The sequence below is a fragment of the Scardinius erythrophthalmus genome, assembly GCF_964197995.2.
Source record: "Scardinius erythrophthalmus genome assembly, chromosome: 21".
Classification (NCBI taxonomy): domain Eukaryota; kingdom Metazoa; phylum Chordata; class Actinopteri; order Cypriniformes; family Leuciscidae; genus Scardinius; species Scardinius erythrophthalmus.
The window spans coordinates 15,759,537-15,787,416 of record NC_138241.1 but is presented as its reverse complement, the minus strand read 5'-3'; the positions used below and the strand labels follow the sequence as shown (position 1 = coordinate 15,787,416).

At 37.8% G+C, this 27,880-nt stretch overlaps 1 protein-coding gene across 2 annotated transcripts in view; it reads right to left on the bottom strand.

Moving 5' to 3' along the window:
* ppp2r5eb (protein phosphatase 2, regulatory subunit B', epsilon isoform b) overlaps nt 1-27,874 on the bottom strand; it is a 33,056-nt gene extending 5,182 nt beyond the window's left edge. The window contains exons 1-6 of one of the 2 annotated variants that reach the window (XM_081351446.1): nt 27,729-27,874; nt 6,674-6,870; nt 3,467-3,568; nt 2,840-2,932; nt 2,610-2,740; nt 2,463-2,522 (exon numbers count right to left, since the gene is read on the bottom strand). In XM_081351446.1, coding sequence (XP_081207572.1) covers nt 2,463-2,522; nt 2,610-2,740; nt 2,840-2,932; nt 3,467-3,568; nt 6,674-6,799 — 512 coding nt within the window. In that variant the 5' untranslated portion in view covers nt 6,800-6,870; nt 27,729-27,874. Of the gene's footprint in view, nt 1-2,462; nt 2,523-2,609; nt 2,741-2,839; nt 2,933-3,466; nt 3,569-6,673; nt 6,871-12,116; nt 12,277-27,728 lie in introns of those variants that run through there. The other variant, XM_081351445.1, reaches the window with a different exon arrangement.
* Between the last annotated feature and the right edge of the window lie 6 nt (nt 27,875-27,880).

Sequence of the window (27,880 nt, the reverse complement as noted above, 5' to 3'; positions counted from 1 at the left end):
GCTGTTAGTTAACTGCAATTATTTAATTATGTTATATGACTGAAATTGCATACAAAAGCACAACACTGATTGCATACACAACACATACAAATACTAACCCTATTTAGCATTTCCATTACTACCTATCCAAAGTATACAAATACTAACCATAATTGGTGGCATATCCTTATAGATATTAACTTGATTAATTTAAATAAAATCAATTAAACGTGTAAATGACCATGCATGCAAGGCTAGCAGTTAAACAAATCTAACCCATGAAAACCCTAATAATGAGGTCTACTAATTCTAAAAACAAAAACACAACAGTACAGCTTTAAGATAAAAGTCAGCATAAAATGGAAATGAACCCTTTCTATTTACTAAATGCATCTTAATAATCTTAAAAAAAGGTTTTGACCATATTTTTAATCAAAATGCCATAACTCAATCTTCTGGGCCCAGTTGCTCAAAAGTATTCGGATCGGATTTCGGCTAACCGATTGGATCAAAACTTGAAAATGGGTTATTCAAAAGACAAAAAAAAACAGGATTCTCCTAATACCAGCAGAAGGGGGGATTTTGGAACAAAAATGTAATAAAACTTTAAAACTGGTTATATCATGTGATATTATACACACATTTCTATTTTAAATTTGCTCTTGATTAGTGTAACTGTTAAAGTAATGAATAACAAGTACACATTAGTCTACCTATTAAGCTTTTCAGTATACAGTAAGGTAAAAAACACAATTTTGGCATCATAAAATAATCCCCAAAACAGCTGTCATTATCAAAAATAATATATTTAATTGTAGGTGTTTTTTTTAATCACTAAAACAATTGCATCCCTTATTGAATATTTATTTGCTTGTTTTTGTTGTGGGTCACATGAGAGGCTATGGAAACTCAGAAAGGAAAAATATGAAATGGAAGAAAACAATTATTTTAATGCTTTAGTGTTCTCTCGTAAATGTTTTGCGTTCTCACAAGAAACTCTGCAAAGAACTCAAGTTTTGAGAGTGAATGCAGAGTTTCTTGGGGGAACGCAAAACTTTTGCAAGAGAACGCAAAAGCATTAAAATATATAATTTTTCTCCCATGTCATATATTTTGCCCCAACATGTCCCTTTTGTGCCTCCGTAGAGGTTTCTTTTGTTTAAAGAAAATTTCAAATGGACGGGAATGTTTGTTTGTTTATGTTGTATTCTTTCTCTTTGTGAAATGTGTTTGGAGCACTGCTAAGATAGATTTGGTAATCTGAAAAATTGTGCATCTGGATCAGCATGATCCAATCCTATCTTGCTTTGAAAAACCAGCGCAAAAATAAGATGGATTACTTGATCCTGGATAGCAAAACATGGGATTTCCAAGTCTAGATAAATCTGATCCAGATTAAACTTTTTAAACAACTGGGCCGAGGTAATACATCATACTTCTCTCTGGTATGCCAGATTTCACCAATCATTTGCTTAAATCCTGCCCCTCTCTTACAATAGAGGGTATGCATTGATGTCACTTTCCCGCCGGAACACACCCCCTCAGCCGCACTGAGTGGCAAAAGAGCTGCTGCCCGACTAGATTTAATAGGGGAAACTGCGAAAATGCGAGTAAAATGAACAATTATCAATTTAAACTGAAGGTTGGACTCGATATAGTGTTCCTTACATCTAACAAAAGTTCCAGTGATCCATGGATATTGACATGCAGCCAGGAATCGTTTCCTGACATTTATATGTGTCTGATTTTGAAGCCGGGGAAATACATAAAGCAAATTTACCTGTGAACGCTTAAAATACAATATAGGTAGGTCTAAATCCAGATGATCACTTATATCAATGTTATATATATATATATAACATCATATAGTCTAGCTCTAAAACTTGAATAGTTTTTTGTCAGTGTTTATTTAAAAATATCCAATTATGCAGAATATACGATGGTAAATATTTAATTGATGAGTTGTCAATACAATATATAGGGTATGATTTTACCCCAAAATTCAGCATATTGACACAAAATGATAACTGCAAATCCACCTTTCGCTGCCTGGAGTCCAGATGTTTCTATGAATTGCAGCGATCCATTTGCTTCTCTTTTCTGTAGCTTTCGGAAGTCTCTAAAAATATACCTAAGATTTCTTGTCAATTCTATTTATACAGTCAATCTCAAAGCTCTTTTCCGTTTTAGTTGTGTTTTGTGTGTTCAAGTGGCATTCATGCTGAAAACCAATGCTGCCGCTCAGTCTTTTTGCCACTCAGTGGGCGTAACCGCAGTCTCTCCGTCGTCGCAGACACACACATACCCTCTATTGACTGCAAGCTTGCATTCCAATCTGCCTCCAGCCAATTAACAACTGATGGATAGATGGATAGCCTTACATGGTTTATTTTTCAATAGTCCATTTAACGATACAGAAGAAATGATCTGTTATTACTTCTTTTACATTGTGACTGAAAAAGTACCAAAAAAGTACAACTCACCTGCCCAAAATCTCCAACAATTCTGCAACTCCATTGAAGTGCTCAGTTTCATAAACAAAACTATGAATGAGAGACACAGAGATGAATGATTGCGCTTCATTCCTGCATGTGCAAATATAATGTAAATTGTCATATTAGATCCCTCACCGTAGAAAAATATTATTAATTTGTTTTCGTATAAAAGCTCTCAGTCCCAGGAATTTTCCGTAGATTCTGTGTAAGACTGTCTTCAGGTAATCTCTCTCCCGCGGGTCCTCGCTGTCGAACAACTCCAGCAGCTGACAGGACAACAGATGAAAAAAAAAAAAAAAAAAGATGAACAAATGTTACTGAGAAAAAAGGAATTGAGGAGATTTTTAAAAAAAGAACATCCTCACCTGTAAGACAAATTTCTGGTCTATGTACTTTTTGGCAATGCTGGGTTGAAACTCCTGACTCTCCAAAAAGCGAATGAAGAACTCATACACCAGCTGAGAAGAGAAAAGAGAGAGAGAGTTTGTGTTATTTGGGGGAGTTCTTTGAACTCAGCATGCATGCAGAGAAACGCAGAGAAAATGAAAAGGTCAAAGGTTATGGTTCGACTGAGGTCACACAGTCACAGCACACACTGCTACTGCCACCAGTGGTCTTTGCCATTATAAGAGGTTGGAAGAAAAAAAGGACAAGGAGCAAATCTGGGAACGTGACTCAATATTGGATTTTTTTTTCCAGACGAGGAAGCAGGGATTAATAACGATATGAAAGAGAAAAGTTTTACCAGGAAGATTCTCCTTGAGATATGCATCTCATTTCTAAAGGAGTCCTGGAAGCATACAGTGAGTACACACACACACACACTCTGACAAGGGTCAGAGTGTGTGTACAAACCCTCGAAAATACACACAGACAAACATGCTGAAACAAATAAAACAGACAGGAGCTCTACACAAGGAGAAAGGGACCAAAGTACACAATAATATTCTCAAGAACCTCCACCGCATAGAAACACACACACACACACACACCTGTAAATGTGGCCACGAGGCCTCTAGAGTGGGTTCATCCTCCTCTGGGTCAAACTCATTACTGTCACTGGGCGGAAGAGTTCGGAATATATTATAGGACACCTGAGAAAGAGAGAGATGTAACATAAACATAAGAAATGGAAAAACTTAACTCAAAGGTGCATTTGTGTAATATTTAGGAAGATCTGTTGACAGAAATGCAATATCATGTACATAACTATGTTTTGAGTGGTGTATAAAGACCTTACATAATTAACCGTTATGTTTTTATTACCTTAGAATGAGCCATTTCTATCTACATTTACATTGAAATAGCCATTTTGCGCCAACATGTTTCTACAGTAGCCCTGAATGGACAAACGCGTTTTGTCACTATGTTGTTCTTCGTGCAAAGAAGCTAGTTAAAGTCAGTGAACAAAACACTGACACAATCAACAATAATATTCGCAACAACATCGTTTTACTGAATAATTAAGTAAACCTAATTTCTTAATTTATCTTTGTAAAGAAACATCATTGCTTAACTGGCTACTCTCTGCTGTCTCAGACGACGACATCTCCTGTCGGCCACCGTAACTTCTGTTGATTGCAATTCACAACCTCACCACTAGATGCTGCTAAAAATGACACAGTGCACCTTTAAAAGGGCACCTATTACGCAAAATTCACTTTTACATGGCGTTTGAACAAATGTGTGTTGGCAGTGTGTGTACACAACCACCCTATAATGATAAAAATCCACCCAGTGCTTTTTTTTAAATCCCCATAAATCATAAGCACTGTCTCAGAACAAGCTGTTTTCAGATTCTGGGCAATGTGACGTAGATTTGCACAAGCCCCTTCCACGATATCCCACTGTCGACGGACACAGCAGTTTTAGCGTACACCCGCCCCGAGTGAGCTAAACACAGTCCGCCATTGTTTCGACACCGGAGCAGCTGTAGACTAGCCTGGAAATCCAGACCCAAATCCAAAAGATTAAGGGCCTGGCATTGAATAATGAAAATCGGCCAACTCGAGGGTGGCACCAAGCATGCATTTGAAAATCTCGCTGCACGCAATTGGATAACACTATGACCAATCACTGTTGTGATTGCGCTGTCGTCATCTGTTTAGCTCACCTCTGGCCCGCCTATATCAGATAACCCAATGTGATTGGTGCAGCTCGGCTACAAGGGCATATTTAATGAGCATCATTACTCAATGCCAGAGGAACTCGCTGAGCAAATTCAAATTGTGCTCTCGTGAGAACTCTGGATTTCCGGGGTAGCTGTAGACAAGAATATCTCCTAAAGTGATTGAGGTGTTTTATGGTTGGATGTAAGAATGAACATAGCAGTCTTCATTTACTCCCGTTGTTACTCGAGGATGGATCAGTACCAACTGTTCGTGACCCAACTTATAGTCTCCGGAGCGATAGGCCAAACTGCCGTGACCAGTAACGAAAGTGAGACCGCGCACTTTATGACAGCTCATCGAGTCGTTTTACGGATATAAAGTTTACCAGTTTATTAAGCACCCACTGAAAACGTGTGTATTTGTTTACTGTTAGTTGTAACGAGTGTTTTGTGTACTTCGCTATGAATGTTGATGATCATGAAAGGGAGAGAGAGATTGTTTATGGATAAGATTTTAATGCGCACTTCTTATACTGTGTTTATTCAGCTCTTACAATGATTTTTTTGGAGTAAAACTAACGCTTCATCTTTTGTGTGATGTACAATAAACTTCATTAAACTCATCAGTATATTTTTGGCCATCTTTCAGACACGGTCCGCTACAACAGGCTTGTACTAATAGTGGATAAAAGCAAGATGAAAAATAAGTTATAATCGTAATTAAACTAGACTATATCTTTTCTATTTCTATACAGCATATATTCTCTGGCTCTGTGGGCATTATTGTCCGACTCTGGGTCGAAATGAACACCACTACTGAGAGTTTCTGTTTTGATATTATCAGATGAGATTGTCCTGACACTGAGCGCGAGCTAATGAGGCTCCGCCCCTGTGCCGGCAGCAGCAGCTCATTTGCACTTAAAGGGATACACACTAAAACGGTGCGTTTTTCTGAGCCCCAAAAAGTGACAATTTAAACATGCTGAAAAAAATGATCTGTTGGGTATTTTGAGCTAAAACTTCACATACACACTCTGGGGACACCAGAGACTTTTTTTACATCTTGTGAAAAGGGGCATAATAGGTACCCTTTAATTTGATTAAAACTTCTAAATCAAATATTACAGACAATTCAATGACCGTCTGATGCATATTTCACACAAAAAGACAAGGTTTCTTAAAATCTCACAAATCAAATTGGCTTTGTGCAACTTCTGGGAATCAGTGTGCACAGGTTTGTGATGTATTAGTCAACCTGGTAAAAGTTATAATGTAATATAATATCTTAAAAATAATCCTAATTTACAGCTTTTGAACAGATGAAAAATTCTGAGAAATTTCATGTCTTATGAACAAATTCTGCTGCATGCCAGTCTATTATTGTGGTATCACTGACTTCAGATTTACACTACCGTTCAAAATTTGGGGTCAGTACGATTTTTTTCAAAGAAATTAATACTTTTATTCAGCAAGTATGCATTAAATTAATTAAAAATGCCAAAAAGACATTTAAAATGTTACAAAAAATGTCTATTTTAAATAAATGTTGTTCTTTTGAACTTTGTTCATGAAAGAATCCTGAAAAAAGTTGCAGCAGTGCAACAGTTTTCAACATTGATAATAATAACAAGAAATGTCTCTTGATCACCAAATCAGCATATTAGAATGATTTCTGAAGGATCATGTGACACTGAAGACAGGAGTAATGATGCTGAAAATTCAGCTTTGCCCTCACAGGAATAAATTACATTTTAGAATTTTTATAACAGAATAAATATTTTAACAGTTTAATTTTTATCAAATCAATGCAGTGAGCACAAAGGCATCTTTAAAATCATCTTTCAAAAAAATCTTACCAACCCCAAACTTTTGAGAGGTAGTGTTCCTGTACATAAACAAGAGCAAACCAGATGGCTCATTCCTAAATGAGCAGCCAGAATAAGTTTCAACTGACCAGATTTCATGTCCATTGTCAAAAGTCTGACTATGACTGATTATTGAAATCCCAAGTCAGATTATACCATTTAGGTAAATGTATGAATCCTGTCCACAGATAGATGATGCATGTTCAGGTGACTTTTTCACTCACCATTTTGACGACCTCTGGGTAGGCCTGTTCTGTGAGGTATCCTCGGCTGACTGTGACATAATCGACGAGCTCATTGAGGGTTGAGCGCTTGTATTCTTTCATCTTCAGGTCTGAGAGAGTGTCCATGAAATCAAAGACAGCACAACACTGCTGAAGTTTCTTCAGGAACAACTCCGGCTGCTCCTGAGCAGAGACGTCTGCGCGCAAACAAACACACACACATGAGAAACATGAAAAAAAGGTTCAAAAATGCCCTGCTGAAACTTCTCTTCGCGATAAAAGGTTCAGGGTGTACTTTCATACAAGCACCACCTGACTCGGATAATGCTCGAGAGAAAAGCTAATAAGGGGAATCGTTTTAGTGTGTAAACTTATTAAACACATGCCAGACAAGACAAAAGATCCCATTTCTATTTAATGAATAGAGGAAAAGATTTGAGGATGTGAGGATTACACCAGGTCAGTCATCAGACGTCACAATAGGCAGTTTTCCATTATCCAGGACTCAGATATGTAAACTAATCAGTGAGCAGAAAAGGAAGGGCGAGAAGCCTAAACTTCCCAGAGTTCAAAACCAATTTGCTGACATAACCGCACACATGATGGCAGAACGCTGATTTAGAAGCACTTCAGTGCTGTAGTTTGAGAATTGGACCCACTAGTTTGGTTGGGTTAGTTGGGTCAGTACCACCTGACAGACAAGTTCTACAAATCACAGCATTTGAACCATCACCATCATTTAGCAATGACAATAAAAACACCCCATGAAACTGCTGGATTAGCAGTTTCCCTCACTGAGATGATGTATTTCCTATAGAACATTGAGTTCTCTTGCGTACTTGAACAGACAAAAACATACAAAATAATGCAAATTCCAGTTTTGTTGAGTATCCTCGTAAGCACAGCCTTAAATTAGTTAAAAATAGTTAAATGAACGCAAAGAATTGTGTTTGTCAGATCCACGTCATGTCAAAGTGACAGCAGCAGCCTAATAAACCTGCTGCTGTCTGTGATAAGTGTTAATAAAATAACCAAAAAATCAGAGAAAATCACTCACTGCTCTTGACTGAATAACTTTTGTAGCTTTAATAAGAATTAATCTATATTTAATTTATAATTTATGCAGTGAAGACTGTGAAGTGTTTGATAACTTTATTCAATTTCTGTATATTTCCAGTTAGACCTCCTTAATCTTAAAGCTGTTACATGGGTAAAAAAATGCATTTTAGCTGGGCAGAAAAAAATTAACCGTACCACCTGAAAATAATAATAATAAAAACTTAGCATTGAGCCCTGATATATTAAAGGCACAGCTAAATGTGACATTTATTACAATAGGCTTACAGTATGTGAAGATTGTTTTAAGTTTTCTTAAATTAAACGTTGTTACTTTTTTAAATCCAATAAATGTTAAAATCGATAGCTTTCAATTATACTGTAATGTTGAATGGCTATAATTAATGGCTAAAATTGAGAAAGAAAAACTACTTGTAATAGAGACATCAGTATTGGTATCAGTGATACTGGCCTTCATTCATAGTGCTAAGTAAAAAGATGCCAATAAACAAAACAAATATTTAAAATAAAGCCTATAGCCTCATTTTGGACATTAAATGTGAAAGTATTACAACATAAAAATATATTAAAAAAATTTAATGTAAGGGCAGTTAATCGTGATTAATTACAGAAAAATGTTTGCTCGCCAGAGTGGAAGATTTTTGGATTCCGCGAAAATGAAAAAGGACTTTTTCCGATCAACAGTGAGCGCGAAAGGGGGCAAAAACACCAACCTGTTCACCAACCTCATTATACGTTATCCTGCAGATTTTGCCACAGTACAAAAGTTTTTTAATCGACTGACAGCACTAATAGTTATATATAGTTCCAATATATATAGTTATAAATATATATAGGAACCAAACCGCGGTCCGCTATTTGAAAAGCTAAGAGATGTGATATTTCATACAAACTTGAATTAAAGGTTCAAAAGATGATAGCTGGACACCAATCACTGAGTTACATGCAATGCAATTAAGATCATGTGCCTTACAATTATTTTAAATATCTATTTTTGCATAATGCCTTCTGTTTCACATTGTATACAGGTATAATTGTGCAGCATGTAGGATGCAGTCTCAATTCTCAATCTAGTCATGGAATAATAGCCACAAAACTCCAATTTTGACATCATGAGATCTTTACCATACAAAAAGCAAATGGCTTCTACAAATGATGTGCAAAAACTGCACAACTTTAAATGAAAATACAGAACCAACACAGATTTGACAGATCAACTTGCTCTATGAAAAACAACACCGGGTCCACAGAATGTTGCATTTAAACCTGAACAAACCAGAAGTGCAGAAGTGAAGAAAAGCAGAGAATACTCAGATGAGCCGTTTTCTGTAAATGTCTCACATCTAGAGGAAAGACATCTGCACCATTGCTTAATTTAGACACACTCACAATGACAGTCATTTTGGCTCAGGTGATTCAATCACTTGCAGTTATTTTCCATGTGTGTCCAGATTGATTGCCTGTTCGTTTAACAGTCGGCCAGTCCACAAAGCAAAAGGTTTTGAGATATTAAAGATACGCTTTAGTAAATGGTCTGAAGTGTAATAAACTAAACAGAAAGTGTGCAGTGAGGTCTTCTGAGACATTAAAGAGAAACAGATCTCCAAGATGCAGGGACACATTCATATAAGGTGACGCCTCGTGCTGCTGTACAACACACACACACACTTTAAAAACCTGGGTGGGGAAAACCCCCACTTCGATGGAATGGTGGTCTTGGATTACATTAGAGAGACTGTTTGTTTGTTTCAAAATGCACAGAGAGAGAGAGTGAGTGTGCTGGTTACAAAGTTGTGTGTCTAGTTACTTGCACAGAAGTAATGCATGTGCAAGAGAGTGCGTGCGTGAGTTGTTCCGACAGGTGACTTTTACAGAGCCAGAGACTGAGAAGGAAATGTACTGTATGTATTTAATGCAAACGTGCACACGCACACACAGTTCCCTGAATTTAAAGGGTCTTTTTCACTTGGGCATGAAACAGCAAGTCTGCAGTTACAATTTTATTGAACTTATTTGTAATGATGCATAGATTTTAACATTTTGGCCACTACAAAAAGCTAAATCTAAATGAATAAATTAAATTGTCATAAAATGTTACAACTGAATTTAGGCATTACAACATTATAGTAGTACAATATGAAAAATGGATATTCATTTTGAGGTTTACCAAGTATTACTATTAAACAGTGTTATTATATTATTAGTGTTTTTAAAAAGAACTTTAAATGAGCATTAGCTGAAGGCAAATGTAATAAGGTAAAAACTAAATTGACAAATAGAGAAAATGAACAATGAAAACAATTAAATATGCAATAACAGCCATATAAGAAATGAACAGATTTAAGTAAAAAAACAATTAATAAATATAATTGCTATTATTGACCAATAACCAATATTGGTTGGCGCCATTTATGATTATAATAAATGCACAAACACACAAAGCACAAGGATATCGAAAGAAGTATGGTCTTATCGGGTAAATAATTGAGTAAACTAAATCCCAAATTATTTTTCCAATTAGAAGGACTATACACCAGAGTGATTCGTTTATGAAATGGGCAGTATTTCCATTTTTGAGTGCAGTCAGACAGGGCAACGCTATAGCAACACAACTACAACAGATTGAGCAAGCTGAAGTGACACTCCTGGATAGCTGGTTCTAATCACATAGAGTTACATTCAGCCCCCAAAACACCAAACAACATGCTTAACGACAGACATCAACAGAATGACAAAAATACACCATGACCACCCTCGCTTCTCCATCACTCACTCAGACGTCGTTCGCTCCAAGGAAAGGATTTAAAAAAGTAAAATCACAGGTGACTGTTTGCAAGCCTCGTGTGTGTGTGTGTGTGTGTGTTATGTGTACAGTGCACAGAGGTAGAGCTCCACAGAGGAACCCATGAGATCAGGTGTCGGAGCTGAGCCCACGGAAACACGGACTGTGTCTAACGTTCTATTTTCTGCCTTCCTCGTTTTAAACTCAAGCCCACAAGGTCAGAGGCACAGCGCAGACCATGATGACTTGTCTGCGTGTGTTACACTTTACAGGCCTCGCTGTTGGACAACTCATTGGGCTGGAAATGTATCTATGGCAGCCAGAACGCGTGGCTCAATAACACAAGAAACAGACCACACAGACTGAGACTCTATAACTGCAAATGAGAGTTTATAATTAAAAAACATCTACTTCCTATGAAGTATATCTTATGTCTCATTTTTACTTAACTAGTCATGGAGAAAAGTAGTCAACTTGTTGGCGAAGCACTGTTTACCTCATGTAAAATGACATGTCGCGCAGCATCAGCAGTTTGACGGCCAGCTGGAGAAAGTGTCCCACGCACCTGAGAAACAAAACCTTGCATATCTCTATTGATGCTGCTTGTGTTGTCACATCCCACTCACTTATAGTTTATGTTTGTACAGAACCACCCAAAAGTTTGGGGTCAGTAAATCATTTTTTTTAAATTAATTCTTTTATTAAGCAAGGATGCATGAAATTGATCAAAAGTAATAGTAAAGAGTAGACTAGTAGTGTCACAATATACCAGTATTGACGATAACTGATATTTTAAAAATGAAATAAAGTTATTGTTTTAATTAGGTGTGTCACAATATACCGGTATCGGCGATAACCGTAATATTTCAAATGAATTGTACACGTACAGTATGATAAAATGGCACATAAATTCTCCATCGCTAGTATCTTGTTGACATCCCAACGTACAGTAGGTGTCAGTATTGCACATTAATGCTGGTTGCACGTAATAAAACACAATCAGTCACACACAGCGTGCAGCTGCCGTGTAAATATATATATATATATATATATATTGTACGTTTATTCCAAACATCTTTAGAGAGAAGTATTTTTTTTCTATTTTTACCCAATATAGGGCAATGTTAGCATTATGGAGTGCTAAACTCTCACATGTAATTTGTTTCATTCATACTCGACGCCGGAGGGCGTCCCAATATATTCCATTTAAAATAAAAGCTGTTCCTTTGAACTATATTCATCAAAGAATCCTCAAAAAAAGTTTCACAGGTTCCATTGTTTTCAACATTGATAATAAAAAGAAATGTTTCTTGATCACCAAATCAGCATATTAGAATGATATCTGAAGGATCATGTGTCACTGAAGACTGGAGTAATGATGCTGAAAATTCAGCTTTGCCATCACAAGAATAAATTAAGTTTCAAAATATATTACAATAGAAAAGTTATTTTGAATTGTAATCATTTTTAAATGGGCTAAACTATTATTTAAACTATTACTGTTTTTACTGCATTTTTTATCATTTAAATGCAGCCTTGGTGATCATAAGACTTGGAGAGCATAGACTTTAAAATCTTACTGACCTGTGATCATGATCTGTGACTAGTCAACATAGACTCAAGAAAGAATCAACAAGTGTTGAAACTAATAGGTAAAGTCCTCAATTCTTTTCTAAAGGTCCAGTGTTGACAGATAAGAGGAAGTGAGTGGACTAAACACTAAATGCGACACACCACATCACTCAATGCCTTTAAAAGCTGCAAATCTCTTTAGGAAAGCAAAGTGATGACAGTGCCATCTACTGTTTGATAGCTTTATCCAAAATGAGTGAGTACACATCCAACGACATGCCATTTTACATGATCTGCTGCTGTCTGACTTGCTTTTGTTCTTTCCCCCTTCATGGTTATTTTCATTGTTCATTTCTAAAAGGAACAGTTTACACAAAAACGTAAAAGTTGTCATCATTTACTCACCCTCATGTCATTTTGGTTTGGTTACCACCTGCATTCTTTAAAAAAAAATATATATTTTGTGTCCCGCAGAAGAAATAAATAAATAAGTACAGGTTTAAAATGACACGAGGGTGAGTAAATGATGACAGAATATACATTTTTGGGTGACTTATTCCTTTTTATCACTGACACATCAGCATGGCTCAATTTTTAGCAATGCATTTTTATACTTGTTACAAGTTCTATTTACAAAAAAAGTGGAAAATTATATGGAAAACATCAGAATGTAGTCAACGCATTCTTCCTCAGACTTTCAAGACTAATTTTTGCAAATTTGACAAACCCTCATTTACGTCAGCCAGCTAGATAACATTATCTTGATGACGAATCAGCAGCCCAATGTAGAATACATCACAGAACACCAAACGTTTAATAGTCTGCATGGCTGGCATAAAATTAGCCCAAAAAGACCAGTGAATGCTGCCTATGAACAGGTCTGAATGTTCACCTTTTTTGAGTCACACAGTAACACTTGAGGTTGGAGAGATTTAATACTGAAATGTTTTAGAGATCAACTTGATATTCTGCAAATGAACAGCCCTAGATTTGCATCCTTCAACACTTAATGATGCATGTTCCCTCTCTACTTACGGATTGTGAGTGAGTGGCCCCGACGGACAAGTACAGCCTTTAACACTGAATGAAAGAACACAAGTCAGAACACAAACAAAATATATATACACACAGTCTACCTGACTAACCCTCTCTATTTTTTTACTCTGATTTTAATCTTTGCATATTATGAGAAAGGAACACGAGTTTGTCCACATTGCCGAGGAGAAGTGAGCTCCATGTCTTGCTCACAATGATGCCAGCCTTTGAGAAAATGTGTGGTGATGGCACAGACGTGGAAATCAAGTTAAACATGTTGTGCGGTAAGCGTGGTACTGATTTAACTTCCACAATCCACAAAAACACTTAGAAATGCGCCTAATATTGGTGCACGTTTATCTACATTAGACCTAGCGACCATGTTAAGTGGTTATTAGCTAACGTTAGACTTCTACTAACGTGTATAATAAGTCATGTTTGAGGTCACACATCTTTTTGTGGTCATTCTTTGGATTTTCTGCTCGACATCTTGCCGCGTGGACCAGATATGTTCAGTATCTGTCACTGTGTGACTTCGCCAATTCATGTGAAGTTTTTTTCAGCGACTAACCGACTAATTAAAATTTAGTCGACCAAGCATCTTCTCGTCGACTAAGGTTCAGTCAACTATTAGGACGCAGCCCTACTACTTTCTATATGGACTTGGATCTCTGTAACAGCTCTGTACCCTGTCTAGTCAGCTTTGAAAAATTTAAATAATTTGAACTTTTTTCAATATGCATTAAACATTATTAATAACACATTATTTAACAAATACACATCAACTGCCAATGTACAGCAAAAAAACATTATGTAAAGATACATATTTTGTCTCCCTTGCAATCTCAAACTCTATACTTATTGGACAAGCCAGATTATTATATTTCATGATTGATTATTGTTGTCCTCATGCACATGACTGTTGCTAGGCTACCACGAACCTCATCTTTACTAAAGCATTACTGCATTAGCCCATCACATAACTCACGACACACACCATCTCTGTGACCTTTGAAGGAGCGACCCCTGGAGTGAGTGAGATGCTTTGATCCCTTCCCATAATCCTTACTGAGCATTCTGCAGGGGGCAAAGGCCACTCCTTCTACCATAAATGAATAGATTTATCTGAAGCCAATAACTTTAATACTGCATCACAAGTGTTTTCTATAGGCAATGTAGTGACAGTCTGACATGAAACAGGTGAGGTCTGACAACAGTGTTGTTGTCTGTTCTGGCGAGAGAACGATTGTATTTTGCATTCATTTATGACGAGAGGTAAACAGAGAAAGCCTCTGTGGGAGGGCGGTTACCTCGGCAACAGCCACTCAGACGCACTCTACAAATACTAAATCAACCTGTTTGACCACTGGACCCACTGATATGGACTCAAAGGTTATTTGGTCAAATAAGTCAGTCTCTTTAAACAAACCACGTTTGCCGCAGTGAAAACGAGCTACATTTCAGTTCTGACAGGGCTGCACAATCACAATTTTTAATTTGATAATTAAATGTAACTACTGTTGTCAAGTCATGATAAACACATCATATTGTACGTAGAAAACTGACTCAAAGCAGTGCTTTTTATGATTACTTCTATTTCTATTACTTGTTTTCTATTAAAGTCCCTCTGCGGTCAATAATTTGCTGATAAAAATGATATGTTTGAACCAGAAACTGATTCAGAAGAAGAAGAGCGAATTAGACAGGCTCGTCTAAAAGTCACTGTATCAGAATGGTAATGTGTTTTGTGTATCGCTCTCTACAACGTCGGACACAGTGATAATTGATGTGATTAGCCTTTAGCTTGACTACGTTATCAAACAGCTAATAATGTGTTGCTAATGTTACACAAACCATGTTCCCGTTCGCATCTCAGAGTCAGACAGCAGCCTTCTAACAGGCAACATCCTTACAAACGCTTTGAACATCACAGAACGTCAGTGGAGGGAAGCCGGGTTATAACACTCACGTTGACGGGATTGGTTACATATTGTGACGGTAGGAAACAGATACCGTTTCAAACCAAGTTTTTGAGACTCTTTTTGGTTCACTGCAGTTAAGGAGAAAATATTCAGCACTAGCACATGGTTTTGCACATGGTTTGCCTTAAAGCATATTAAAAACACCACACTGACATATAAACAAAATGAAAAACTTTTCTTTAACAGTCGTAGTTTAGATGCTTGTTTAACTCTAAAGAAAGAAGAGGAAAAAGCAAGTCAGAGCAATGGACAAATGTAAGGCACATGACTGCACACACACCCACGTTTCACTCCATTACACACACTCCACAAAAACAAGCCTGGCCAACTGAATAAACCTGTAAGCTCCAGCTCTGATCTGATCACTTGTGCTCTCTGTGAAACAGACAGATTTCTGCACGCATATCTCTCTTTGTATAATTCTGAGACGGCCAGCAACAGCACCACAATTCTCAGGCAAGCTTTGGGGGACAAAACATTTGATATGATTCTGCATTTCTTTGTTTTACCATGCAGGTCTCGTTTCCTCCAGCAACGGAGGGTGATTCAAAAGAAACATATCAATATTACAGTGAAATCAACAGTATTTGCATATTATTCAATAGTGGATTTTGGAAAGAATGTCAGATCTGCACTTGTAAACAGTACGAGTAGTCACCCTAAACAAGCACAGACAAGTCGAGATGTAGGCTACAACTCTACTATCTGACATTTTACAATCTTCCTGAAAAGTTTAACAAAGTCAGTTCAAATAAATCACACTGCACTTACTATTTCTGCAGTGTGCAGCATGTACTATACTAATTTGCCAAACACAATACCATTTAAAAGTTAAAGGACAGTCATTTTTTACTTTATTATAACTTTATTTATAACTTAATTAACTTTCATTCAGCAAGGAAACATTCAATTGGTAATATTTCAAATAATGCTGTCGTTCTATAAATTCTTCATGGAAATTTTATCATCATGATTTCCACCAAAATATTAAGCAGCACAACTGTTTTCAAAATTTATAAGAAATGTGTCTTGAGCACCAAATCAGCATATTAGAAAGATTTCTGAAGGATCATGTGACACTGAAGACTGGAGTAATGATGCTGAAAATTCGGCTTTGCCATCACAGGAATAAAGTACATTTTAAAATATATTAAAATAGAAAAACATAATTTTTTTAATTAAAATGATATTTCACAATATTACTGTTTTACTCTACTTTCATCAAATAAATGCAATCTTGGTGAGCAGAAAATCTTAAGGCCATGACTAGACAACGTGCCTAACCCTTTAAAACATTCACTACACAAATATGAACTTTTAATAATATTACAACTCATTTACTTTGAGCCTTCTGCAATTTATCTTTTATAATCATGGAACAGCTACTATAGCAAAAAAAAAGCTGCATAATCAAAATGCGGCTGTATCAAAGCAACTGTCAACATCTTTAAGGTGTGAACATCCAATAAATCAGCTTGTCTCGCTAAAATTTCTATTCTACTACATATTTTCATAAAAACTTTTCTAGCCATAAATTCACCTGTTAATTTATTATCAAAAAGACATCCCAAATAATTTACAACATTCTTTGATTCTATTACAATATCACTGATCTTAACCAAAAATTTGGCATCCTTATTTAATCTCGTCCTGTCAATCCTTGCATCAAGGCGGGGCCAGGTTTTGGAAACATGGCGGCAGCAGAGCTATTAAGAGCGAGGCATTTACTGGCAGAACGAAGTGTAGCGAGAACAGAAAAATGTTAATGTTCCTGAAGATTATGTGCGTCCATCAGTAATAGAGGCAGTATGTAATTAGAACCATAGCAGGGCTCGCAAAATTTCAAAATCGCTGGTAGCCCTTCGGGCAGCCACTCTCCAGATTTTGGTAGCCCGAAATGAATTTTACTAGCCCAGATAAAAAGACAATTTTATTAATGTAGTCAAAACACAAAATATCAATAAATATGCATCTGGTTCTAACTGAACTGAAAGGTGTGTGACCACTGACCAGTATGTAAAATGAATCAGTCTGTCTCTGTGGCTCAGCCCCCAATGAGGGTATGATAATAAAAAAAAAGTAACACTTTAGTTTAGGGTCTAATGCTCACTATTAAGTTTCATTAACCTGCAGATGGCAGGGTTTTATCATCACTGAGGTCCCGAATGTGAGGTAGACTAGTTAGGGGGGTTCGGGGGCACCCCTGAGAAAATTTTGATTTCTCTGATCTACATATGTGCATTTTAAGATGTTTTGAGGGCCAAAAAAATTGGATAACAATAGCTTTAAAACCATGTAAGTGGGCAGCTGATTATTTTTCTCTCCTCATCAGCATCACACTCCTATTCTCTTTGTTTTTCTCTTGCTCTGTCTCTTCCCCTCCTAAAGCTGAGCTTTGACTGATATAGGCTTTTCATTTTTGTCTGTCAGTGAAGTAAACATAGGGTCAACTGATAGGTTGATTTATAAATCATTTTCTGAGACGCATTAATTTACTGAAAGCTACTAGGAAAGCTAGGTAGCCTAACTAAGTTTATTAAATTTATTCACAGTATGTACACATTCATTATTGATCTTATTCCTAACACAGGGCTTTATAATCATATAGGCCTAGGTCCTACATTTAAGGTTATTAGGGGGTTAACATTTTTTATTTCTCTGATATGTCCATTTCAAGACGTTTGAATGCCAAAAAAAGGATAAGAAATAGCTTTAAAACAATGTCAGTGGGCAGTAGATTATGTGTCAATACCTGCTCTCTCCTCTTATCCATCACTCTTTCTTTTTCTCTCAGTCTCCTCATCTTGCCCTGTCTCTTCCCCTCCTAAAGCTGAACTTTTTTAATTTACTGAAGGATACAAATTGTATATTAATTCTCAACATGTACACACACATTCATTATTAATCTTGTGCCTAACATGAAAACGGCTTTGTTAATGCTCTAATGTCCCCTCACAATGACAGTAAACTAATTATTAGTCACGTTACATAGGCCTATTTTCAGTTCAAAATGGCGAAATTCGACAAAAGTATATTCGTTTGTCTGATTATTTTTGTCTATCGTTTCATATTTATGACCTAAAAAAGCTGTCAAATATGAAATGTTTAGTTTAGCTACTTGCATCTTATCTCGCACTTGACCGTAAACTGAAGCGTCAGTTAGTTGCTCTGCTCAAATTCGCGCTCTGCAGCTTCTTGTGAACATAAAGCCCGCCTACTTCGATTTGATTGGTCATCTAAAATATTCTGACATTGACAGACCAATGAGACTCAGATAACACACACACACACACACACACACCTTTCTGACGTGCGCTCTGCTCTGAGCCGCTGCGGATTGAAGATGAAGAACGCGCTGAATCTGATTATAACAAGACTGACGCGAACACTATTTTAGATAGCCCGTCGGGCAGGCCGGTTATGAATTTTGGTAGCCCGACTGGAAAACACAATAGCCCCGGGACGTCGGGCAGGCGATTTTGCGAGCCCTGCATAGATATTTATGTTTAGAGCGTCTCGCAGAGAACACACCTGGCGCTCGAGCTTCTTATCATGAGCGCAGCCGTGTGTCTGCTGAAGTGCTGAAACAGCCGCGGCGCCACGAGTGAGTGGTGCTTTTCAACAGGTTACTTTACTCTCCGAAATAATCTTAGACAAGCTGTCCGAGATTATTGCTTGCTCTATCAGTAAGGTTGTATGTTTCTATTTATAACATCTTTTTGCAGCGTTAAGCAATGTAGCCTAGCCAATCACAGACATATGTGGTGATTTCTTGACCGCAATGGCCAATCAGATGCATTTAAGTTAGAATCCATGCACCGCTCAAAACACAGAGGTTTTCGTTCAGTGCTGAATTGCCACAGCCATATCACCCTGTTGCCCAAGACTGGTTTCTCACTGAAGTAAAGCAGGGTAGAGCCCAGTCAGCACCTGATGGGAAACCTCCTGGGAAAACTAGGTTGCTGCTGGAAGAGGTGTTAGGGAGGCCAGCAGGGGGTGCTCACCATGTGGTCTGTGTGGGCCCTAACGCCCCAGTATAGTGATGTGGACACTATACTGTAACATGCACCATCCTTTGGATGAGAAGTTAAAACGAGGTCCTGACTCTCTGTGGTCATTAAAATTCCCATGGCACTTCTCGTCAAGAGTAGTGGTTTAACCCCGGTATCCTGGTCAAATCCCCTCCATTAGCCCTTATCAATCATGGTCTCCTAATCATCCCCATCCACTGAATTGGCTCGATCACTCTCTCTCCTCTCCACCTATAGCTGGTGTGTGGTGAGCGCACTGGCGCCGTTGTACTGTGGCTGCAATCGCATCATCAAAGTGAATGCTGAACACGGGTGGTGGTAGAGGAGAGATTCCCTGATATGATTGTAAAGCGCTTTGGGTGTACAGAAGTAGGCTACATATGAAAGCACTATTTAAATGCCTCATTCATTCAATTCTGCATGCTGGCAAATCCTCTGATTATAACACAGTGTAGCTATACAAGGTATTGATGAATGTCTCAGGACAAAAAGAGACATGAGTATAACGGCCCCTTCACTGCTCCGATTACGTTTTCTCCACTCCTCATCACATATGGAACTGATCACGAATGAGTAATAAAAGTCTCATATACAAAAGTCTTTGATTACTTCCATGTATTAAAAAACTAAAATACTCATCGAGTTCCTTCACACACACACACAAAAAAAATAGTATAAAAAGAGTAGGCTATAAGCAGACACACTCTTGTCAGTTCAAAGCTAGACTAAAAAAAACACATGTCTTTGACCTAGCACACACATAACACTTTATAGACTTCTATAATTCAATGTTAGGCTGCATAGATTAGGTCAGATGGAACCGGGAACACTTCCCATAAATCCTGATGTACTTGTTACATCATAAGAAGAATGGTGTCTACGCTAATATTAGTCTCTCTGTTTATCCCGAGGTTTACCGCTGTCCGCCGTATCCAGACCTGATGAAGGACCTGTGCCTGGACGCTACGACAACAGTCCTGAAGTGTCAACTAGTCTCTCCCCTGTGAAGGCCTCCTAAGGCCCCCAAGTTAATAACTAATGATTGTTGCGACGGAAGTGAATCAATAAAACTAACTTTAGCTGGACAATAACTTTATTCTAGATCTGCTATAAAGCCAAAACAATCTCTGTTACTTTAATTTCCTATTATCACTGTAAAGCCACTTTGGAACAATCTACATTGTTAAAAGCGCAATAAGATGAAGATGACTTGACTATAAAATATCGTAAAAATTACACATCTAAATGCCGCCATCTTAGAACCAACCAACATGAACGAGTTTCCGATTCAATCGCACATTTAAATACGGTTGACATTCCCGAAATTTAAACTAAATTTGTATTCAGATTGTGAATAGGTATTTTGGTAATAAAGAGAAAGCAAGAGAAGCCCTTCCTTTTATAACCACTAAGGCTGTCAATCTCTAAAGCGCAAGCTCACAAAATTCTGCACTCTCGCGAAAACTCCTTCAATGTACAATGAATCTCTTATTTACATTGGGTTTTCACTTTGTTGGTTAAAAAAATTAATGAATGCGTTTTAAGTGGTGTTGGGGTTAGGGTTAGGGTTAAGGTTAGCGCATTCTTCTGACTAACTTACTGACTTGTAGGGCTGGGTAAAAATATATCGATTTCTCGATTCTCATTTTTACGAACCGATATCGATTCTTAAAGGGGTCATATAATGCGATTTCTTGTTTTCCTTTTTCTTTATTGTGTTATGTAGCTGTTTGTGCATGTATAAGATCTGCAGAGTTACAAAGCTCAAAGTCTCAAACCTAAAGAGATATTCTTTGTAGAATTTAAGGCTCAGCCACACCGTCCTAAAACGCTTCGTTCAAACACGCCCCCACAAATCTACGTCAGTGTGTGGGGGCAGAGTTTCATAACACCGCCCAAATGTATACGCAGAGAAAGGAAGCGTAACTTTTATTCTCGCTGTTTTATTGTTGCCGCCGGCGCCGCCATGTCGTGAAGACGCTGTGTTTTTTGTTGCGAAAGACAAACTACTTTGTTTGGCCTTCCAAAAGAGGACACGATTTAAAACAGTGGTTACGCTTTATTTATAACATTGTTCCAGAACAGTACAACTAATATTCAACTGTGTGCTGCGCATTTTTCAGGGGACTGTTTCCAGAACCTGGGAGAGTACAAGGCCAGCTGTGCACAAAGGCTGATTCAAAAAAGTGTGGCAATTCCTTCTTTGCAAGTACAGTCTGGCGCTTCTGACTCACAGCCTGTATGTATGTTTTCATATTTTAAGAATTTGACTGTTCAAACGCGAGTTTTGAACAGTATAAAGTAGCCCTTGCTTGTCGTTTCTACGATCACAAATGCAGACATGGTTTTATGTTTACATAGTGTTCTTTTCCCAGTAGCGCGACGCGGCGCAACGCGTAAAAAGAAGTGATTATAATCAGTAATTATGTCCCCAATGAAATAAAACCTTAAAATCTGTTAAGTTCTGGTCCAGTCGCGCTAGCAAAGTTGATCGATCAGCTTGGTCATCTGCATTTTGCTGATCAGATTCGGGCTCGAATTTACCAAGCAGGAAGGAAGTCGACCGGAAGTTGAAGCCGGCCGCGTGCCACCATCTTGTAGCAGAACTTCACCTGCAGTTAGCATCCCATTGACTCCCATTCGCATTTGTCCATTATTTATTTCTAAAGAAACACGACAATGTATAAAAGGCTCCATTACCTTGTAACTTATGTTATGGCCCCGTAGAAGCAGTTTTTGTAAAAGTAGGCTGACGATTGCGTCATAACCATGCGACTCTCTGTCGCACAGTAGAGAGATTACCGTATAGACAGGAGGAGAAGCTCGCGGGCATTCGGGGGGACGTGGAGGCAAAATTACAAAATAATTAATCAGAATAATTAGCAAAAGTTTCTCCTGCTCCTAGCTCATGAACACCTCCTACTCACACTCTCCGTCTCTGCAAGTTTCGGAAGGGAATGATTCAGATTTCTCATGCCACAGCCACTAGAAGACAGACGGGTTGCTCACGTCACATCTACGTCGTCAAGCTCAGTTTGAGTCGGTTTGAGTCTGCGCGTCAGGAACGGAAGTCCTAAAAAAAAAAATCGCTAAAAATGGGCTTCACTTGTCTCAATTGAGTTCCAATGAGATGGCTCTGTCCACTTCTTATACTGTCTATGGAATTTACATTATCCCCTGTCATTATTGCTTTGGGAGCTGATGTTCCAAATATGGTAAGGGGCGTGACATTTCCGTCACTCGCTTAAGGTATTCGGGCCAATCACAATGTACTGGATCGCTGGCCAATCAGAGCACACCGCGCTTTTCAGTATGATGAGTTTTGTAAAAATCTACATGTTTCAGAAAGGTGGGGCATAAAAGCAATAATAAATGTACAGTATGTGTAAAATAATGACTTTTTTTAACCTAAAACCACGTAAACACATTGCATTAAACCAAATATACAAAATAATGTTATTTTTAGAACCATCATATGACCCCTTTAAATTAGGGCTGGGCGATATATCGCATGACATTGTTAGGCGCATCTCGTCAGTAAAGCCGGTTCCTTAGTAAATCGCCAACACCTGCTTTCAGATGGAGCAGCATTCACTACAAAGAGCCGTAGTTCACTGACAAGCTGAGCCATATCGCATTGATTATCACGGACGTATCGCCTGCGATATTAAAGGGGTGGTTGATTGCTATTTCACTTTTTTCATTTTAAATACTGTGTAATGTTGCTGTTGGTGCATGAACAGTATCTGCAAAGTTGCTGCGCTTAAAGTTCAACGTAAGCGGAGATATTGTCTTTTAAAAATCAGGAAGTTTAATGCCTACAAAAACGTCTCGAATGGGACTACAACGAGATACTTCCCGGGTTTTATACATAACTAACCCATACATTTACATCCACCCTCCCTCCGGAACATGTTCTGCTGTCGAAGAGGAGGAGTTATAGTGGAGAGCTGTAGCTGTCAGGTCTTCTGTGTTCAGGCTTCCTACAGACGCTGTAGTTCGTCAACAATGGTTAAAATTTAAGTTTGGTTATGTTCCTGACAATTACAATCGTAGTTTAGCTCTCTGTGCTGCACATTTTACGGAAGACAGCTTCCAGAATCTACACGAGTTCAATGCCGGATTCAACAAGAAACTATTACTCCAACATGAAGCAGTTACAGCTTTAAAACCAGAGGCCACAACCTGCAAGTAAGATTGAATCATTTTAAATGTATTTGCCTGTATAATTTAAGACGTAATGTTTTAGTTTTATCAAGGATGTAAAAAAATGCCAGCGCTGGCTTTAGTATATGACAAACGCGTACAAACATTTTGGACCCGAATTTGTAATATGTACAAATTTTGTAAACGTATTTTCCATGTATACTTGATGACGTAATTTTTTGATTTGATCAAGAACGCAAACCAATGCCAAAGCTGTTTGTTTATAGTAGCTAGTTAGTTCGATGCTATTTTGTGTGTATAAGACAAACGTGTACAAACTTCAAAAAATTATCGCAACAGCAAACTTCAGCTGCTGTTATCACATGTACACCTAAAGAAAACGACAAACTGAGTAAACTAAGCTTTGTGAATAGTTAAACGGTTGTTCATTCTATCAATAAAACAATATCTTTAAAAAACGGTATTACTCAGTCATGTATTCAGTTATATTAAATGTTTAATCAGGGGGAAAGCGTATCTCAAAAGCTAACAAACAGCAGTAGCATTTTCAAGTAACAGCGTATGGAAATTCTTTGAGAGAATAATAATAAAATAAAATAAATTACCATTCAGAAACGTTTAGTAAGAGCCGTGTTTGCGGAGGTTCTGCTTGACTCTCTTCATCACCGCTCTCTGGGTCTGATTCTGGCTCAAACTGATGAGGCAATATTGACACCATTACATTTGACCGGAGCACATGCAACTGTCGCCCGTAAAGGTAATGGGCGTGAAGATTCCGGACGCAGTTTAGCCAATTACAACACACCGGCCGAACTAACCAATCTGAGCTCATTGCCTCTTTCTGAGGGAGTGGTTTCATAGAATCAGGAAGTCAACCGGTCGTTCAAATGACAGAGGAGGAAGCGGCTTACAATAAAGGTGAAATTTATGAAAAATAAGGCGTTTTTTAACAAACGAAACACGAAGACATGTTATATTGCAGCCCATAAACACAATCAAGCAAAGAAAAAAGGCAGTAAACCACCCCTTTAATGCGATATGGCTCAGCATTAGGGCTGTACTGTCCTAGTCGATTAGTCGATTAGTTGGTCGATACGTTCTGGTTCGACCAAAATTCTGATTGGTCGATTTTCTGCCGCGTTTATTTCATCAGTTTTGCCGCACTGAGGTGCGCTCATTTCATCAGGTGGAAAGCACTAACTGCTAATGGGGGTGTTTTCAGAGTACCCTTGTTTCACTTTAACAGTCTGTCTTCAAAACACCCCCCTTGTTTTCACCTTTTTTGGATTAGTCCAACCCAAGAGAGAGCGTCGAGCATAGAAGGTTTGATGCTGAATATTATTTATTTAATTGTGAGAGCGTTTAATAGTCAGTCCTCTTCTAACATGTCAACAACAAAGAAATCGACAGTGTGGCAGCATTTTGTTAAAATTGATAACATGAAAAAGGTCGAATGCAAAGTTTGCAAGCAACAGTTTTCCACAGCTTGACGACAAACATGACCTAAAAGTGGTAACGTTAAGCTCACTTGTCTGCGTTAGCTTGCCCTGTCTGTTTTGAGTAGGCTATGAACATATCAGAATTTGCATATTTCAATGTTTTAGTGTGATAACCTAACTTATTTATTTTTTATTTGGAGCCTAATGCGCAATTGCGCTGTGCTGTTGGTTGTGTTAGTTTTGAGCCTAGGATGCTTTATTTATCAGTTATGCACTTTATTTCGTTTCTGCTCTTGATCTGGTTTGTTTAATAAATATTATTTTTTTATTAAAGTGGACGTGCCTTTTGTGTTTATTAAGAGTAAAAGCTTTAAGTTAATATTAATAGTCTATTCGTGTCTCAGCTGCGAAGCTGAGCTCATGTTCAGCCTCGCTCGGTGCGAGGACATGCACGGTGAAATGATAGTGTCTGACAGTTATAACTTATTATTATAACATATGACAAAAATAATTGTCTAAATTATGTTGCATATTCCTCAACAGTTTTTTGTGATGATATCACTAGTCTAGTTGACAACATAGTACTATTTTCGGAAATCATAAGCTATGATATTGTGCAGGTTCACGTGATGCAGCGCTGTCAGAGCTGACAAACTCGAGTGTCAGACTCATTTCAGTGCAAAATAATTAGGTCAAAAACGATTTAATATACTGCAAATAGCCTACTAGTTGTTTATGTTTATTTATAATTCATTTAGGCGGACAACAAGGCTACCAAGTACTGCGCACAGTGCGCATCTAATTAATTTAACGTTTTTTTTTTCTAACGTCATTTTTAGTCGATTTTAAGTCGAATATTTCAGGACTTCAGTCGACCAAGATTTTCTTTGGTTGAGTACAGCCCTACTCAGCTTATCAGTGAACTACGGCTCTTTGTAGTAAATGCCGCTCCATCTGAAAGCAGGTGATGGCGATTTACTACTAATCAAGGAACCGGCTTTACTGACGAGATGCGCCTAACAATGTCATGCGATATATCGCCCAGCCCTACTTTAAATCCCAAGAATCGATTAGTCTATCCTTTTTTCAGTTGATGAATGAAGGGAAGATTGTAGTGCGCCTCCCATACAACAAATTCCAATAATCTTTGTGCTTTGTTACGTTATGAAACAAAGTCTCCGATTTCACATTACGTCCATTTTATTATGAAATTCAAAAACGAAATACTGTTTTGGCACGGTTTAATGTGGTGTGACAGATCGCTGTAGCGCCTCAGTGCCTCAACTGATCATCTCCACCGCTTTAATACCAGTTACAGCACAAAATAAACATCTGAAGGTATGTTCAAATACAGTACAACTTAGCTAAATCAATGTTTCAACTGCGTAAAAACAGTCAATAAAACAGTTTGTAAACAATGTCACGTATGTCACATACATTTACCGCAGAAAAAACATTTTCGGTAACCATAAACTTTTAGTCAGATAGAAAAATGAAATTTAGAAAGGAGCATTTTGATAAATATATGCACCACATTACACATTCATTATAATTTTTTATTGTTCTTCAATATTTAATGCACGTTTGAATAAATCCGTCAAGTTAACTTAACAGCCACCATTTAAATGTTCATATTTTAAAAAACTAATTGGAGTATTGGAGAAATATGATTATGTAATTGTAAAGTTAGTGTTATAACTTTATTATTATAAAAAAACATCCTTGAGTGTAATTTGTGTTTGTATACAAATCAGTTAGGCTAATTTTAACCTTCAATGTACAGTTTACAGCATTAGTTGAGAGATTTCTTTACCCACAATTTTGCCATGTAGCCTCTACTGTATCTGATGTATATACAAAAATATATCCATATTCAAAATCGAATCGTGAAATTTGGGTCAATACCTAGCCCTACTGACTAGCACTTCTGATAGGCCATTGCATTCACGTGCTAATTAGATATGATTGTGACTGGCTACAATGCTTAATGCTTGTAAAAACATGTTGTAATTAGAAACTGTATATGCTTAAAATTAAGAAGTTTTCCGTGTACAGACGATCCCCGTTCACACGAATCCACGAAAACGGACTAAAAACGCTGTATTCTGCTGCCAGGCTATTAGATGGTGGTGAAACACTATAGACTGAACATGTAATACGCATGTGCATGACGTCATTGTCTTCAAAGATTTGCGTTTTTGCTGTTTACACTGAGACCGTTTTCAAAAACTTGCCCTTTGAAACCCGTTTTCAAAAGTTTGCGTTTTCAGGCACCCAAAAACCGGTTGTCGTGTAAACGATAGGCCAAAACGCATTCAAAGTTTAACGTTTTTAGTTGAAAATGGTGTAGTGTAAACAGCCCCTCAGAGAGCACTCAAACAAACAGGAACGAAAGCATTTAAAAAGCAGCATCTATCAGTGGGTATCGAAAATACCCGCTACTACTGGTACTGCAGAAACGCTGGTACCGTCAACTTTTTTTTTTAGTCCAGTGTGCCGTCTTGACTTCTTTGCTCTCTTACATCAATTCCACTTTGAATCTTGTGCACAATGGAAAAGCCAAATTAGAGAGATCTCTCTCACTGTCGGACCCGATACCGATTCATCATGCTCAATTGGCCGAACTTCCACCGATGTAAGCCTGACTAGAGCCAACGTGTGGAAAACACCACAAAAATTTGCCTGACCGACGCTCACCAATGGCCTCACGACCGACCGTCGGCTTGGTGTGTGACGGCCGGCCCTTACAGACACTACCAAAGAGAGGAAAAGTACAGCAATGCACTTTTCGTGATATTGATGAGTACTGTTCATATTTGACCTCAGAAAAACATAAAATTTACAGCAAAGGCTGTATGCTTATTCTTATGTAAGGCTGTATAGACCACTGAAGCAGTCCGAATCAGAATTTCATTCTACTCTGTATTTCAGAGCGGTTATGAGAGTATTTAGTTATCATGAGTGAGTCACCTTTGAGCAGCGGAAGAGGTGTGAGTTCGATTGGTTTGCCCTGAGAGCGGAACTGTGAGGAACTCTGAGAACGTTTCTGCTTGGCCTTCCGGACAGACTTCCGGGAAAATCCGTCTACTTTATCCACTGATGGAGGAGTGGTGGCTGCGGAG